This window comes from Elaeis guineensis, chromosome 1, assembly GCF_000442705.2.
Source record: "Elaeis guineensis isolate ETL-2024a chromosome 1, EG11, whole genome shotgun sequence".
Classification (NCBI taxonomy): Eukaryota; Viridiplantae; Streptophyta; class Magnoliopsida; order Arecales; family Arecaceae; genus Elaeis; species Elaeis guineensis.
Window position 1 is genome coordinate 141,459,699 of NC_025993.2, and position 19,196 is coordinate 141,478,894.

At 36.8% G+C, this 19,196-nt stretch overlaps 1 protein-coding gene across 1 annotated transcript; it reads left to right on the forward strand.

Moving 5' to 3' along the window:
- The first annotated feature begins 4,756 nt into the window (after nucleotides 1-4,756).
- LOC105060352 (Golgi apparatus membrane protein tvp38) lies at nucleotides 4,757-15,112 on the forward strand. Its single transcript, XM_010944020.4, has 2 exons — nucleotides 4,757-5,220; nucleotides 14,378-15,112. The coding sequence occupies exons 1-2, from the start codon at nucleotides 4,916-4,918 to the stop codon at nucleotides 14,871-14,873; spliced, it is 801 nt and encodes a 266-aa protein (XP_010942322.1). The 5' UTR covers nucleotides 4,757-4,915; the 3' UTR covers nucleotides 14,874-15,112.
- Nucleotides 15,113-19,196: the final 4,084 nt, after the last annotated feature.

The following is a 19,196-nucleotide window of genomic DNA, read 5'->3' on the forward strand; positions in this document are numbered from 1 at the left end:
ATCCCCTCGACTTTAAAACGTATCAAACTAAGTCTTCAAATTTTTGAGATGTTTCAATATGGTCTTACCATTTATCTTTGTTAACAAAATAGTATTATTATTTTATAAAATAATCAAACTATTTTATTTCCATCTCCTTCCTTCTTCCTCTTCAATTTGTCTCCTTCTCTATCTCTAGTGCCGACGATTCTCTCTCTTCTTCTCCATCCTCCTCTTTAACTACAGTTACTTAGACTGGCGCTATCAACTACTTGAACTCGATTACAGTATAAATTGAAGAAGTAACTACTTATGATTATGACATACCTCTTTCAGGAGCATCTACTACTTATGATACTTTACTTGAGGCGGCAAAAGGGATTTAGGAGACCAAAGGATAGTATATTAAAAGTCTATTTAAGACTCTATAGAAAGGCTTCCCCAATCACCGCCCGAGAAAATTCTGGGAGAGACCAACTTGATGGCAATGTCTTACCGGCTGTTGCCGTCCAATGCTCAAATTGGGAACAAATATTGTTGAAAACTAATTCCATTTCCCCAATTGGTCATCTCCCATAGAAGAAAGATCGGAAGCGTCAGAAGCTAAACTATTTCAGTAAAAAAGTATGAGTTCATCGATTTGCCCCAATCGGGAATAATAAGAATATTTCCTCGAGCATCGATGCAGCAAGGAGTTCATCGATTTCAGTAAAAAAGTATGAGTTTAGTCTCCTTCTCCTCCTCATCATCCTCCTTCAAATCTGCCCATAAGCCTTTTTCCTCAACATCGGCTCCCTCTACCATCATCCATTCCTCGTCGATAATCTCTTATTTCCCCTCCTCTCCTTTCTCCTCATATATTTTTTCTCATTCTCCTTTTCTAAGCCTGCTTATGAGCTTTCTCCCTCTATGGTGGCTCCCTCCACCTCCGTCCACCTCGCCAGTGAACCCTCTTATCCCTCCTCCCCTTCTTCCTCTCTTCTTTTTTTTTTTCAAGCTCACCCATATTCCTCTCCACGGTGGCTCCCACCACCTTTGCCTCTTCCTCACCAGCGACCTCTTCTTCTCCTCCCTCCTTCCTCATCATCCTCTTTTTTCTCTTGTCCTCCTTCTCCTCCTCCAAGCTCACTCACGATCCTTCATTCTTTCTCCTCTATTTCTTCATCTACTTCTCCTTCTCCTCCTTCAAGTTTGCTTGTGAACCCTTTTCCTCCATAATGGCTCCTCTACTTTCACTTACCTCGCCAGTGAACCCTCCTTCCCCCTCCTCCCCTTCTCTCTCATTTTTTCTTATCCTCCAAGCCCACTTATATCCCTCTCCATGGTGGCTCCCACCACCTCCGCCCCTTTCTCATGGAAACCTCTCCTTCTCCTCTTCATCCTCATTCATATTTTTCTGTCGTCCTCCTCTTCCAAGCTCACCCATGACCCCTCTTTCCTCTTCTTCTTTCTCTTCATCCACTTCTCTGCTTCTTCCTTTAAGCCAGCTCATAACCCCTCCACCTCCATGGTAGTCCCCTCCACTTCCGTCCTTCCTTGCCGGTAGCCTCTCTTTCTCTCTCCTCTCCTCCCTCCTTATCTATTTCTCCTCATCATCTTCTTTCTCTTCTAAGCCCACCCATGAGTGCTCTCTCTCCTTCCTTCTAGCCCCTTTTCTTCCTCCTTTTCCTCCTCTAATCCCGCCTATAAGCCCTTTGATGCTGTCCTCCCCTTCCATGCTGACCTCCACGATCCCATCCTCCCCCTTCATAGCAACTCCCTTTACTCCATCCCTTCGTTGCTCGTGATCCATCCAATACGAGCAAAGAATATTTTTGTCTATTGGAACAAAAAATTAACATGATTTATTTGTAAGTGAATGGTAGAATTACATTGAAATATCTCAAAAATTTGAAGACTAGTTTGATATTTTTAAATCGAGGGGATATAAGTGAAATTAGGCCAAATTGAGGAGATGTTCCTGTAAGTTATCCTAAATTCTAAATATTTTTTAGATAAGCAATACTTGTATAATTAAGATATAATTCACCTTAAGAGACTGTTTAGACATCTCCACTTCAACCCAAGTAGAAGTCCACCTACAGGAGTAGTTTAGCTTACCTATTTGGCATGCATCATTTGCATGTTGGTTGAAATGCGGTTGAAATGCAACTAGGCTATATAGCTTGAGGCCAAAATATTGAAGTGTAGGATAAGCTATAGCCTCCTCAAATTTTTTCCAAAATACTATTAAAATATTTGTCACATGATTTCTATCTCTAGTATGGGTGTTTGAAACCCTTCTTGCATTTTGATCTCTCTCTCTATTCATTCGCGACCTCTCTATCCACTCTTGACTCTGGCTTTTTTCGATTCCAACATCTCATTATCAACTTCTTCATCTCCCTCCACCCCATCCCTCTGATCGCCCTCTCTGCCCCTTTTACCCTACTCTCCTCCTATTGTTGTCTTTATTTATTACCGCTCCCTTCCCTCTTTGGCATTAGCCTCCTTTTCTGTTATTGCTATCCTCTTCACCTCCCTTGGCTCTTTCTCCTTTGCTACATCACTTGTCACCACCTCCTTCTCTCTCTACATCCTACCTTTGCCTCTTTTCCTTTGTTACTGTCGTCCATTCTCCCTTTGCCTCTACCCCCACCCCTACCACCACCACCACAAAAAAAGCTCTAAGCCATTGCAAGTGGACCACCTACATCTCAAATACATTACAGTTTGAGCTATATTACATCACCATTATAGGCTCTAAATAATTTGTAAGTAAGATTATCCTATAAATAGAAATGCTGATTTATTCATTGTTGTTCGCAAACCAGCTTAATCTTAAATAGAGGATGACTCATACAAAACTTTGGGTCTGCAAAAATGGATTAGCTTCCATAATTATGGGCTTGGGAAATGAGTGGGGTGAACTTAGACCATATGTTGCACTATTTTTCTCATCTCTAAAATCTCTCAAAGAACCCAAGAGGAGAAGAGACTTGAGAGAGAGATTGAAGTTCTCTTTTAGTTGAAATCAAGAGAAAGAAGATGGATAGAGGAAGGAAGTCATTGAAGAGATCTTCACTGGTTCTATGAGTATTGTATCTATCTATTTAGCTGATTTTTGTACGCTGTAAAGATATTTTCTCTACAAAGGTTCGCCATCCATCATTATTATTGAAGATTTTTGTACCCTCTTGTTACTTATGCCTACGGTGAGGTGTAACTTGATATTCAAAGGTTTGTTATTCATTTAATGTTGCATGTCTCTTGTGGAGAGTAGAGAAAACTTGGGTCCAATTATTTCGACATACTAGATAAGTCTTGGCTAGGCATTGCTTTTTGATTTTTCCCTTGAAAGATTTTCACACGAAAATTGTAGTGCATTTTATACCAAATAAAGAAAATTTGTGGTGTACTCTTCTCTTTAATTCTATTTTGCTGTATTGTTTGCTCTTTTTTTTGGATAAAACAGATATATTATACAACTATAAGGTAAAAACATCCACAGGAATTAGAAGAGAAAAGATCTTCAAGTTGATGAGGTATAGAACAGAGAGAGTCCATAAAAAACTTCTGGTTTGACTATTTGCATTAATTGATTCTAGCTTCTAATACTTGTTATATTGTTGTAATTTCCTTGATCTATTGCGTGAAGGAGGTGTGGTTCTCAGCAAATTGCTCCTCCCTTGAACTTCATTTAGACAAATTAGCTTATAAGGCTAGGCTGCTGCCTCAGTTGGATTGGTTGGGGCTAAGTTAGGTTGTGTATCATTTAACTGGAATTTAATGATCACTACACAAACACCCAATTTTTTTTTAGTAAGACACAAATACCAAATTGTTGATCCATGGTTTGTTTTCAATCCTATTTATTTAATCTTCTCATGGCAGTCGAGCATCTCCTTGGACAGATTTATTGCCATCATTTTTTTTCCTGCATGTAAGGTCTTTTTTGAAAGAAAAATAAAAAATTATTTTTTTCATATTTTGAATAATTTTTAGAAAAAAAAAGTCTTCTAATTCAGAAGCACCCACTCCGAAAATTATTAGATTGATCAAGTCTGTTGGACAAGTCCAAATCCCGAGGGCTCGATGGATAATAGAATGAAGTATTGCACTTGTTTTGATCTAGTTTAAACGTAAGTGGGATAACGTGGTGACTGTTAGAGAGGCGCACAGGATCCGAGATTAAGAGAAATTTTTTATACATCATAGGCGGTGTAAAAAATTTGACGTAAGATATATCTTATTCGATTGATCCATATAATCATCATTTTTTAACGTATATTTAATGATTATTTTTTTAAAAAAATTTATATCATGAAAATATTTTTATTTTTTAAAATAAATTATAATATTCTGTGACATAATATAGTCCATGATATCATAATATGACCTAAGCTATCATAATATAAAATAAATATTTTTGTCTAATCACTTTTCAATATACATTTAATACTTATTATTTTATTTTTTTAAATTTTGAATGATAAAAATATTTTTATTTTTTGAAAAAAATTATAACATCCTATATTATACCATGATATCTTATGGATAAAAATTATAATTTTTTAAATATAAAATATCACAATATGAATATAGAATATCATAATTTTTTAAAAATAAAAATATTTTTATTATATAAAATTTTTAAATAAAAAATACTATTTTGTAAATATTAAATACATATAAAATTTCATCATATCAACCGGATAAACCGCTGCATTCCACGTGGATTTTCTGCCCCGCCCGGGGTGTCCAAAAAAATTTCGCTGAGATTAAATGGTTGTCCAGGTCTCCAATCGAACCCAAGGAAAAGTCAATCGGCGGAATCACGTTTTACGGGCTCCCACAAAGGGGCGGAGAAGACGGAGCCGACGACGACAAAACAGAAAGAGGTCTCGCTCCGGCCACCGCGAAGAAAGGCGGCGCAGCGGCCGAGGAGAGGAGAGAAATGGGGAAGAGATTCGCGAGGGCGGCGGCCGTAGCGGGGGCGGTGGCGCTTGTGGTGGGGGCTTGCCGGCGTTACGGATGGGACGGCGAGGCGGTGCTCCTTGCTTTCCGGGATCTCTCGGAGAGGCTAGGGATGTGGGCGATCCCTCTCTACGTGACGGCCCACACCATGACCCTGGCCCTCTGCCTCCCCTACGCCGTCTTCTTCGAGGCCGGCGCCTCGCTCCTCTTCGGCTTCCTCCCCGCCGTCCTCTGCGTCTTCACCGCCAAGGTCCTCGGCGCCTCCCTCTCCTTCTGGATCGGACGGTCAGTTACCACTAGCATCCCCCTCTTCTTGTCTTCCTTGTGTTCTGTTTGGAATCTAATGATCTGTGATCTACTTACTTCACCGAGATAGAAAACGAATCGTGATGTAGTAGTCCTCAACGATTTAATATTTCGTCCTTCTTCTTTGATCGGATAAAAAAATGGAAAATAAAAAAAAAGAGGCATTGGATTGTGATGGTCAAGGGCTAGGATGGGAGAATCCAGGGAATATTTGTGATGGAAGGCGATGATTTGAAGGACTGCCTCTTATCTTTTGCTTGATAGGCATTCTCGATTGAGAACTTATAATTTACACATGGGTAATTGGTCCATCGAACTGTAGGAGCATGTTTGGTTGGGGGCCGTGGGAATGGGAATGAGCGACTCCCATTCCAATCGGAGAAGTCCAATTCCCATTCCGATTCTAGAAGGGAATGTGAATGTCCGAATCCTCCAAAATCCAATCCCTACTTTTCTCTAGTACTCGAATCCCATTCCTTATCCTTCTAAATGGAGTTTCATAAGATAATGATGACCGACAAGGCCCTTTGGGGTTCGTCCCCTATGGACTACATCTACATTGTTTGTTTCCTTTTGCCTCTTTGATCCCTACAACAACAACAACAACAACTGATAAGGACTTTTACTTTATGAATGAAAAGATCAGTTCAGAAGATATCTCCATTATCACAGTACATATACAGGTGGGAAATCCATTCGAAATGCTTCTTTGGTGTCTTGTGAGTGTATTATCTGGACATACAGGTGCGGTACCAGTTCTATCGCTCAAGTCAGCCTCATCATGGAAAATTTGTTATGCTGACAGTCGGCAATGTGTAGGGATAACCATGTTGAATCCATAATCTCATTTATCGGTTCATTATTTATGTTCGCTTACCAGATTGCTTTTTCAAATCTTCATGGTTTTAAGGCAGTGAAACCACCTACCTCTTTGTTATTTACCCACAACACCTTTGGAGTTCCTAGTAGGTTGTGGCATACAGTGGATAGGAAAAACTTTCTTGAAGGTTCTACTACATCTTTGAGCTTCATTACTCACCTTTAAAATGTTAAAGATGCCTACCTTTTCCTCTGTGCTTATGATTAAGATAATTGATTAATCTGAAGTTCTTTTATGGAAGTGTTAATATGTTATATGTCAAAGTAATAGGTATGATTGATCTGTGATTGTTGGGGCTGGACATGGTGGGTCCTCGGATATAGAACAGGCTAGACATGCGAGGTATGTAGCAGAATACCTTACATTTAGCTATGCATGTCTGACTTTGGAAAGCAACTCAAGGCCACATAGTTGACATCTTGTTTCACGGTTTTATCGTAAACTATAAAGTTTGGAATGAAAAAATCTTGCATGGAAGAGTTACGCTTGGTTTATTTCCTGAAATTTCTCTGGTCTTAGTTGAATCAGATTTGTGGAAGATCCAAGAATCTAATTGTGAAGGAATTTTGAGTTTGGTACTTGTTATGACATAGTTCTAAACAATGAGGCTAGTTTGGAGGGTAATTATAGTGATCATTGATGAACTGTATCTTTTATTTCGACATATGCTTTCTGATACCATGATTGCTATCCTATGTTCCCTATTTAAATGTTCTAGTTAAAAATAAGGAATAAGGATTGTCGAACCAGTATCAGGATCCATATTGGTTGGTGACTAGTTCAGTACTATGTCGGTTCGGTACCGTACTAACATATGGTACGACTGGGCTTGTCTGTTTGATCGGCACACCAATTTTTTTTTATTTTTTAATTTTTAAAATATCTAATCAATTTTTAGGATTTCTTGAATGATTTTAAGTCCAAATTGATATTTGTTGATGTTATTTGATGTTTATATCACTCCAATACATCCTTAATTATGTGTGATGTGGATCTGAATCTGATATGATGTTATATCAAAGGGGGACAATATTACAAGTTTGAAAGAGTAGCTCATGAATAGTCTTATCAGGACTAGGTATTATTGAATTCTAAAATGCTCAAATCAATTAAAAAATATATAAAGTAAATAATCAATGTATATCGAGATTTAAAATTTTATCGAGTGCCAATGTCGTTCATAAATATCCAAATCGTTTACAAAATCAGGAAGAACATCAGACTATTCCTCTAATCAAGCAGCATTGTAGTTCTCTATGCTCATCCGATAATGTATGCATACTGGATTGTAACTAATCTCAAATCTCTTATTGAAACTCTAGCTTTGAAAGGTATCCTCAGACTTATAATACACCTGTCGAAGGACCCATCCGAATATACCGGCAACAAAATCTGATCCGTAAGATACTTCAAGCTATATAGGGCAGTAGCCACTGAAAAATGATGCCTCGAATGTACCATACCCATGTTCGTATGGATCATAAGTTGCTTGTGGTTGCGGATGAGAGAATCCAAAATACGAGCATAAATCTAATATGTCCATGGATCTTATTCTATGCGCAAGATCATCTGCAGCTGCAACGACTAAGACAAGCCCGTCGGTTGTATGCAATCGTATTTTCATTGGCTCTACTAACTTATGCGTCATGGTTCCTATTTTGTGTGACATGCATAAACTGGGACTCATTGGTGAATTGAAGACTACCTTACAGTCGCATCTCATAAATAGTGCTCTCCTATTCTTAGCTCCCTCCTTGATCGCTAGATCCATGATCATCAAAAGAACTATCATTACTACTTTGTTTGATCTTTGAATCTAAGTGAACTGACTGCTCCACCCTCTCCATTGGGACTGCAACTGTCTTTTTTTTTCTTTTGTCTTTGTGTCGAGCAGCTGCTTGCCTATGCTGTAAGGATGAATGTTGTGATTGATCAACTGGAAGCCTATGTGGAATGTTGCTGCTTGCTTATTGCTCAGCATCCATCCCAATCTTGCTAACTATGAAATTGACTAGTCATATAGGCGATCTTGGCTCATCAAGCTCTGGCTCCTGCTATTGGCTCACAAGCTATCTGATTATCGAATCTTGTCATCATTAATAAAGTCATCCACAGTCAGATCCGAGTACTCAGCTCAACTTTCTCCTGAATGTATTTGAACTTGAACCTTAGATTGTAGTGTACATATAAAGGTCGTTGAGGTATTTCTGCATCAGACGGTTCTTTTATTTATTGTGGATAAGGAGGAAGGTCGATCAATTGCACTCATAACCACTCAAGGAGACTATTTAGGAGAGGATCCGGATGGTAACTTGTTTTAGATTTCTTGCCATGATACCAAAGTGAATCCACCATTCAGTTACAAAAATATTAAGCAAAACTAAAAGTAAGATTGTATCATATTGACTTATTAGTAGCTACATAATGTCAAGAAACAGTTGTTGTTGTTGGTATCTAATCTACCCAGATTTATCTTGTTTTTGATTGTGATCATGTGGTCTCTAAAAATTTTGTTGCCCTTCCTAAATATATTTATTTGTAAAAAAATATATTTGTTATAATATATTACTGATTGAAGATAAGATAAGTTAATAAAAATCACTTAACCTAACTTATTTCTTCTAGGCATATAGCTATGAATTCTGGATTGGACTCCATTTTATATATCACATTTTGTAAGGTAGTCAGAACCTCTTCATCCATGTTTATTCCAGGTAAGAAATACTAGAACTTGAAGTTCAGATAGTAAGTTGCAGGTAAATTTTAGAATTAGTTAAGTAAAATTGTACAAATACAAATGCAGCCAAATTTTTAGAGCATTCTTGATTTACTTCTTATATGCTAGATACAAGTCTCCATCCATCTAATAGTCGTACTATCGCTCAATGATTTAGATATATTTGTGGACATGTTTCGAAGATTCACCCTGATTTGTCCCTTTATCCTTTTTATTATGTGATATAAGAAATCCATTTAGGGGTATCTTTTGCTGTCCATGATCCGACGTATCTCATATAATGACTTGATGACCTTTATTATCTTCTCGGTTCACTACTAGAATGTCGGTCTCGTCACTAAGTTCTCCACATTGATCCCCTCAATATCTACTCTGGCATATCTATTCTCTTGTCACTTGGGATTAACAAATATTTAATGCAAGTGTACTTTCTTGTCAATAAGGCTAGCAAGTGCTATATAATTCATAGCAAACCATATAACATTTGATCTTAATATCTCTTCCCTTGTATACCTTCGCATCAATCATAGGATCATATGTGGTTGTAAATAAATCTAGTAATAATCTATCCTGAGTCCACTACCTTCTGCATCCCATTAAACTTCTTAATATCCATCGACATAAGATTAATATAATGTGCAACACACGGGATCCAAAAAATATGCGATCGTTGCTCTATTAGGGTCTCCCTTGTGGTCTTATATTGTGGTCCGTTGTTGATGATAATCTGCATGTCATTTTACTCTCTTATTTCATCAATCACCTCCTCTATCAATCTGAGGATGTATATAGCGTCGTGCACTTGACCAAAAGTATCAATGAACTTCTAAAAAAATATTTTTCCATCATAATATATCAGCAAGTTGATTATGCTCCATTTGGTAGGATTAGTCCAACTATCACACATTACTATTAGTCCATACATTGGCCACTTATTTTGATATAAGACAATCCATTTATATAGTTCTTTCTTGTTATTGTAAAGAAGCTCACAATAGATATCCATTGGTCCTAGAGGACCTATATTCGGTTGGCAGCTTCTATAGATGCAACGACAGAGCAATAATATGTGCTGCCTGTCGCATGCACTAGGATGTGGATGAAGTGAAATCAAGATCCAATAGCTTACCATATGTCCTTCTTAGCTTTCTTTAGCATACTGTCAACCTTTGTTGCTTGGAATCTTTGTTTAAGAAGGCGTGTGGATCCAAGTCCTGGATAGTGGCTCCTAGTGTTCTAAAAGATTTTTTTTATTGTCAAAAGCCCTTAATATAGATACAATACGGCTCGCGCCTCTACTGATAGACTCTCTAATTGAAGAGGTTCTCTTAAACTGTGACTCTGTTGTAGTGCTCATTGGAGCGACCTCGATTTATAAGCTAATAGTTTAAATTAAACCCTATGCCTAGCCACTTCCTCAAGCTGTCACTGGTCATCCAAGCTCGTTCGAATGGCAACCTATATCTATGCCTCATCATTTGGAGCAAATGTTATCATGACTCCTTAAAGTGATAGGAATATAGCTTTATGGCTTGGTGGTCTACCTCTGCCTTCTTCTTTGAAATCTTTTCCTTCGTTGCTTAGAAAACAGTGAAGTGCTTCTTTATCAGTTGATGGACTTTTTGTGGGCATTTTTAGCATATAACTATATCGGGATAACTACTAGCCAAGTGCTGCCTCAATTTAATTATCCTTTTTTAAATTCTGTGTTGCATCAGTTGCATTTTCAATTGTACCTACTTGAGAGCATTTGCTCGTGGTCTTATCATACTTTAGGTTCTTTTTTCTTGATGCATCCATTCATGAAGTTTGAACAAGCAAATCAATTTAGTAATTATATAAAAAAAGTAAAATTTTTGTTGTCCTATTTTTTATATTTTTCTGAATTAATTTTATATTTTTTATTATTTTTTAAATTAAAAAATATTATAATATTTAAAAATTATAAAAAAATAATTTGATCTCAGATTCATATAGAATCCTACCACAGATGCTATATATATTTTACTAAGATAATAGGCATGCATGAAATGCTATTTATTTTTCAATTTCGTTCAAATTTAAGCCTAGGACACTATGCACATGATGCATCAAAACTTTGATAAATAGACATCAAATTTACATTGAAAGTAGCTTACAAACCTCTAAACAATATTTTAATTTTATGGTTATTTTTAATTTTTTTTAATAATTTTTATCTTTAATTTAAAAATTATATACTTAACAAAAATTAATGATTTTATTGTCATTATATAGATCATCCTAGATCTAAATATATAATAAAATCATGCCAAAATCAAAAATTTTGGCATGATTTTTCCTTGTTTTTCTTATTTCTATAAATTTTGAAGTTCCAAAAATAAATAAAAGGAGAGAGGTAGGGGAGCAAGGGAGGTGGGGGAGAAGCTTGTGTATCCTTAATCAATGGTTTCTTCTCATTCCGTAGCTCTTTTTTTACTGTGAAGAAGGGAGGATGATTTTTTTTTTCTTTTGCGAAGGAGATGAACAAGAGAAGTCTCGGGAGAGTTCTCTTTCTCATTTCCATCTTAAAATATCCGAATTGGTCGGTTTGGCCCCATACCGTATTGAACCGTCCGTTTGGGCCGGTTCACACCAGTTTGAGCCTCGTGTAGAATCTCATTCCCGAATTGACCCAATTTCACATCGATCCGGTTCGATACATGCCGAATCGGGTAGTTTGGTTCGGTTCAATGAATCATGACAAGGAATGAGAACATTGATCATGCTATGGTGATAAAGGGATATATGGTATATAAGAATCATTGTTCTATGTCATTTAGTAAGCATTTCGTATGGGTTGATAATCTCAAGATCAAGGATGATGTGGGTGGAGGATAACAGGATTACTATATTCGGTTGCATCCTAATGATCCTACATAGTACTGATTCCAAATCACCCTTACTCCTAAAATTATCATCTAACCTAGTGATCTGAAACTTATCATTGAGGATCAGCTTCTCAGATCACCGTAGAATAGTGATTTTAGATTTTAAATTTAGGGACAAAATTACCTCAATTCAACAAGAAAAATTGGTATATCAATATACCATTAATATATTATATGAATATTATATATTATATTATATTGATATTACATATATAGTATTCATGATTTATATTTATATTATAAAATTATTTAATATATTAATTCAATTTGACTAAGTTTTTTAATCAAAGTAAATAATAGTGTTAAAATAATAGTATAATATAAGTATAAATGAAAATATTAATTCTATAATAATAATAATAAATATATTTTTATAGGATTAATTATTTCACTATCAACATTATAACTTGTCTATCTAGTGTCCAAAATTATAAATTACATGAACTTGCTACTAGGTATTTATGTATGTTTTCCTATGATTTATTTAAGAATTCTATTTAATAGTTGCCAAATATATAGAATATATGAAGGATAGTTTTGATTTTATATGGTTAACGATCTTGGATTTCCATGGCATACGAAACATGTTGCTCATGGATAATAGGAATCTTTAATCAATGAAATATAGTGTACCAAATGCGATGATCTTAGATCATTCGGGATCAGATTACCCTAGGATGAGGGTAACTAATGATCTAAGATCACTGTAGCAATTCCACTTGGATCACCAAATGCCACCTTCATAGATTGTGAGCTTTGTTATCTCCTGTTGTCATAAGTTGATCAATATTAAACTATCATTACCTTGCCCAATATTTGTTTTCAAATTTGGCAAGCATTATATTGCTTTTTGTGATCTTTTTTGATAATGCTTCTACCATCCTTACCAAAGACAGTAATCCAGAGGAATACTGCAAATGACTACTCACTACCTTCAGTTTCTCTCTGGTCAACTGAAATATTGTTCATGGTAAGGTGGCATGCTGGTTTTCATGTTTTGTTGACAACTCAGAAGATATTACTTAAGAGCCATGACTTTTGTAAATACTAATTGAATGCTTGCTTGGCAAGCAGAGCATTTCCCTATCACCTAGTTGTTCCATGAACCTTGTCTTCTACCTTGCAACCAATCTTGGACTTTAGTTGTGGCTTTGTTAAACTTAGTTGTTGCTACAAGGCTATGGAGATGAGGTCGGTAATGAACCGAGCTGAAGAGTTGAGGGTTGAGTCGATCTGAACTGCAAACAAAATCTGCAAAAGAAGTCCTAAAACCATGGGATGTCCTCCAGTTTAGGACCCTTTGATGTTTAAGTCAGCTGGAGCCTTGAGAACAGTTGGTGGAAATAGAGAATTAGAAAGTAAGAAATGAGAGTTTGAGAGTAGAAATAAGTAAAAAGAACTCTGATTCCTCAATAGAAAAATTAGCAGAATTTTGTCTCTGTGAATTTTGATTTACCTCCCGGAGAGCACCCTATTTCTCTTTATATAGAGGGAGCTTACTTAGATCTTAAGGAAAGCTTGTTAGATCGTTAGAGATCCGTTAGGCCATTAGAGATCTGTTAGGCCGTTAGATTGTTATAACAGAATGGCCAGCTATGCAGGGATCGTGGGATAGCTGCCCACGTGGTAAATGAGCTAGAATATAACTGGAAGATAGTTACAGCTGAGCTGGATGACAGCTGTTAGATAACCGTCCACAGATACGGTGGCATGTCAGTAACAGACTGATGTGGAATAGCTGACATCAGTAACTATCTGGATTGGGTGTTATGACTTTGGTGTCAATAATCGAGTCAGCCAACAACTGAAGTAAGATGACGGAGATAGGAAACAAATCGAGGTGAGCATCAAGCTTGTAAGCAGTTCTGGATTAAATTGATTAGCAAATAATACTGAAGAGGCAGGTTGGTCTTGGGCCGATGTAACCTGAGAGAATATTTATCTCAGATAATAATCTGATGCCACGTGTCCAGACGATGATGAGGTCGGATAATATGCACCAACATTAGTAATTTTTTATTTTTCGCTGGCCAACAGATCTTGCCTCAGGAATAATGTGAGGAACCAAGCTCACATTTTCTTGCATTTTCATCTTCCATTTTTTGTCTTTTTATTTAATTCTGATTCCAACTTTCTGCTTTGTGCCTCTACTGTAATTAACTTTGGTATGAATTCATAAATGGATGAAAGAAGCAATAAAAATATCACAAGAGCAGCAAATACATTAACACTCACAATCAATCTGAAGTCAAACCTCTAAATTTGTGCCAGATCTGTGGCCAAGGCAACTTTTAGCAACAGACTGGTCTACCCTGAAACCTGGAAGGCTATTTGGTTGGTAGACTAGAGAGATCCATCTTGCAGGTTATGCATTTTAAGCTCATTCAGCTGGGGAGTAACCCTCCAAGGCCCCCCGAAATTGTTTGTCTTATATAAATATATATTTAAAATGTATTCATATTAATCGATTGCTCCTTTTGCTTGAATTACATCTTGTGTTAGGTTGGTTATTGTCTTTTTTTTCTTTTTTATTAACACTGATTGACTTATGGGCACATATTTATGCCTCTTTTTATCCTGACCATCAATTTTTGCCTTTGTTATGTACAGAGCAGTTTTTAGGAGTTCAAAATCTGCAATGGAATGGGCGCAAAGAAGCAAATACTTCCATCTCCTGGCTAGAGGAGTTGAACAGGATGGCTGGAAATTTGTACTTCTTGCTCGGTTCTCACCTTTGCCATCCTATGTCATCAACTACGCTTTGGCGGCCACAAAAGTTGGTTTTCTGATTGATTTTCTTCTTCCTACAGTTATTGGCTGCCTGCCAATGATTCTACAGAACACATCTATCGGCAGCCTTGCCGGTGCTGCTGTAGCTTCCACCAGTAGCTCCAAAAAATCTCAGATCTACTCGTATCTTCTCCCTCTACTTGGCATAGCTTCCAGTATTCTCATCTCTCTAAGGATCAAAAAGTACTCCTCTGGGTTTGCGGTAGCTGAAGAACATAAGCAATCATCATCCAGTCAGAATGGTGATGGGGTTGATAATGCTGTGCACTCATCATCCAATAAAAAAGTGACTGGCAGTGCAAATAAAAGAAAGTGATTTAGTCTTTTCTATTTTTACTTTCTTATTGGAGAAAATCTCCATTCAAAATTAGGATTATTTCAAATTTGAAATTCAAATTAAAATCTCCTTGTCCTTGGTCCACTTAGAAGTTATCTTGCTATGCTTGGTGCCTTTATTTTCCTGCAGCATTTTGTAGTTACGTACATCATCCGAGTTGTTCCTTTTCTTCTTGTTCTCATTTCTTTGCACATTTATCCATATTGATGTTCTCATCACCTGGATGCCTTCTGTCTGTTGTGATTGACCTCCAAGTTAATTTGGCACCTTAATGGGTCTCTTTACAGTTTGAGCTCTGAGAAGCACGTGTTGTGAGGGTGTTGGCTCTATTGAGGTTCTGCCTTGCCTGTGGAATTAAATGATGCGTTTGGAAAAAGCTAAGGCACTGCAATCTTGTATGCCTCTCCCCCCCCCCTTTTGCTTCCCTTACATTATGCTCGCTATTATTTTAATGTAGGTAATGAGTTGAGTTCCAGGTGCTTCCATCTTGGGGGTGTAGAGCCCCCTGGATCATGTTCCTTTGTGGGGATTGTAGCAAGCAGTGAATAAACTTGGCTTGGTGGTGGGAATTGAGATTGGAAGTTGTAGATTATTCAAGAAAAACCAACAAGATGCCATCTCTAAGCATTGCTCTTCTCTTGACATATCCAAAACAAATCTTGCTGGGAACTCCTGCATCCTGTAGAGCAGCAAACATTCCTTGGTTTCCACTCTTTCTCAGGATTTATTTAACGTACACAGGAGACTCAGTCTGGCTTCGTAGTAATAACAACCCTCTCCAAGGCACATGACCAATGGCTCCCCAGGGTGAAAGAAAGCTCTTCGTGAATTGGCTCTTGTGCAGGGACCCCAAAATCATCATGGCATCTGATTTCGAGAAATTGATGCTTCACAATGCGGGTGAGGCCTCTGATTTCAAGTCATTGATGCTTCACAATGCAGGCAACACCAGGATCTTCATCTGGTCATCCATGAACACTGAGTTCCTAGGCCTCTCTATGGCCTGAACTGACCTGGCCATGGATGGCATGGCAGGTTCCTGCCTCACTGGGATCCAATGGCCTCTGAGATCATGATGCATGTGGTTCAAGATCTTCCATGAATTAGCTCTTAGCATGGCTGCCTAAATCCTGTTTGGTCACATTGAAACAATGTTATTTCATTGGATTGGCTGATATGAGAGAACTGGCTGCCAATTCGTCTCCTTATCCCTCATTTTCTCTTAGGAATCAAGTTGATGGAAGAAATGATAATATAATGAACATGATACATCTTGTGAAATACCATGTGAAGTGATCATGGAATCGGTGACAAATATAGGCAAAGTTCTTCAGGAAGCTTGTTGGTTGGTGGATTTGCAAATGGGTTCCAGTATATATATGTAGATGCCTCTATGTACATTCACATAGTTTAGTTTTCAAAGTACATGCACTATTAGGCATGGGCATGTCAGCGTGTACATATGAGATGCAGTGAAGCATTAATCATGCACTGCAGGGTAATGCACTATGTGGATGCCACCATGCCTGTTACCAGATGTTATTCAAATACATTGCAATTGTAGGGGCAACTATTATTTTTTTGCCCTTTAAATCAAGAAATCCCGAATAGAACAAGGATATCCAACTCATTTCTTTCCTGCATCTTATTTGTGTTCAAGAATCCATGTCACTTTTAAATGTGCTACAAAAGAGAGTCGATTAAGACCTCTGTCAAAGCCAAAGGTGATGGATCAAGAAATTCTCCTGTTTCTTTTCCATCAGTTTTGAAACTGCACATCCAAACTCACTTGATGCTAATCATCATATTTTCCCATCTTCATGGAGGAGCCAAATCAGATTTGGCTTATATCTGATACTAGATATATAGATATTTGTAAAGGCTGTGATCCGGCCTAACTGTTTTTGATTTCTCTGGAGAAATCATGATCAAGTTAGTCCCTAATAAAGAAACAACAGAAGAGAGCTGAGATATCAGGTAATGGAGTTTCTAAGATTAAGGCATGTATCTACTTTTGCTGACACTGATATTTTCTATCTTCATGTCTCTAAAACAAAAATAAATAAATAAATAAATAAAATACTACTTGCGTGCGAAGTGATGAGATCAACGTTGCCTACCCACTTAACCTTGATGTGATAGTTATCCAATGACCCAACAATCTCGAGTCAGTGTGGTTCGTGAGATAAGCTGATGGGCATTTTTTTTTTTTTTTTTTTTTTTTTGTACAATATAGTTGGCTTTGTTAAGATTAGTGGGCTGCTGCAATCATCCATTGCCCGCTTGCTGCTCCAATGATTGCATGAGCTTTCTATATTGTCTGTACTTGCACCTTTGGGGTTGTCACCCACTTGGATTTCTCTGGTGTGGCGATAGTGTGCAATAATAAGCCAGGTCACCAAGGATTGGAATGCATCAAATTTGGAATACTTTACTCAGTGGCCTTTCCAAACTGATGTTAACCCTTGACTGATTGCTGGTAATTTGACTGCCACGAAAGATTTACTGGTTCCTGTTGGTTGGTTACGTAATGATGTCATATAGAAGAAATTCAGAAATCCATGGCAGCATTCGTCATCTTGTTGCTGGTAAAATTGATTGAGAGTTTGAAACCATGTAGCAATGGATGAAATATGGATAGGCAATGAAGTAATTAAATTATTCATATACTGAATCAATCATATTATATGCTGTAAAGTGTAAACTAATGAATGATAGATTATTGATGTCTGAGATTGGCCTATTGATGTTTTAATTTTTATAAGAAACAATGGAAAACAAAATACTGTATAATGATCAGCTTTCTGAAAATATTATCATCAATGCAGAGAGTTGATTTTGACAGACTGCTATATGCTGAAGAAGTTTTCATAATACTTGAGTTTAACAATAAAATTGGTTTAAATAGGAAATGGATTAGTATGTTGTGATCTTGTCAAGCGGGACTGGATGTACTATGGTGTTTGAGGTGGTTGCATTTAGTACAGTCAATAGACAAAAATTATATTAGAATTAATGGTTAGAACTGTTCTATCACATGAATTTTAGACCATCCAATAAAATATTGCTATATCATTCTCTGTGATTTAAAAAAATCAAACAAAATTGGATCGGAAATGACATGGTTAACTTTGTACTTTATTTTCATTTACACTTCAATTAAGTGGAGAGTTTTAAAATTTTGAATCATCAGATGATATTGCGACGGTTTATTGGATGGTCTAAAGTTCACATGATAGAATAGTTCTAACCAATAATTTCTGCTAGTCTTCCATAATCCAGCCTAGTTAGAATTGAAAGCTCTGAATTTTACTAAAAAGAATTCTTTCCATTTGTCATGTTTAGCGGATGAGCATGAATATTAAAAGATCTAGACTGGTACTATCGTTCCTACCAAGTTTCAATTAAACTCCCTATGGGAAGGACAGCCGACCAGAGATTATCTCCATCTCTAAAGGATAAAATAAAATATCTTGGAAATAGAATTCATCCCTAAATGAAAGGGATTAGGTGTGTTTGCCATCCCATCTATTTAAACTACTTTGCATTCAACGCAAACTGAGAAGATCTTAAAAAAAAAAATTAGAGTAGTTGGATTGAATAGAGCAAGTTGGAGGGAAAAAAATAGTGTAAAATTATTTGGTCTTTCGAGTCAAGTAAGTTATTCTTGGGTTAAGTGGCGTAAATTGACTAGGAGAAAAGTATAGGATTGATGATCTATCAATTTTTCTAAAATATCCATTTTGCATTGCTAAAGTAGATTCACCTTAAGCCAAAATTAATATTTGGTCGAGAACAGGTGGAATAGTTGGATTAAGAGTAGGTTTAAAAGTTAAATACTAGCAGTCTATTCTTTGAACTCTCTTTCTACATTTTTTTAATCGAGGTCTCTATTGTCCTTCCATCAATTCTCTTTGGAGACCTCATTTTCCACAGAAAGTAAAGATATTTATGTAGTTGGCTTCAAAGGTAATCTTAACAAAGGAGATTCTAACAAACAAACGAAAAGAAAAGGAGGTTAGGTTAAGTATCATTGTTGCTCCTGTTATTAAATGGAGGAATCTAGCCGTCACAATTTTCTAAAATGTCGGTTGCTAAAGCACTATGGAGAGTCGTAATAGATCAGAGCTATTGAGAACCATGTTGCAAATATGGATGAATTAGAGAAGAAGAATTGAAATAAACTTATGAAAAGGATGGAAGTAGGTGGCACTGACCATTATTTCTTGGTGCTTATATAAGGGGAAAAAAAATAGTTTTCATTAACAAACCTTGTTAAGTTATACCTCCTCTCAAATTTAG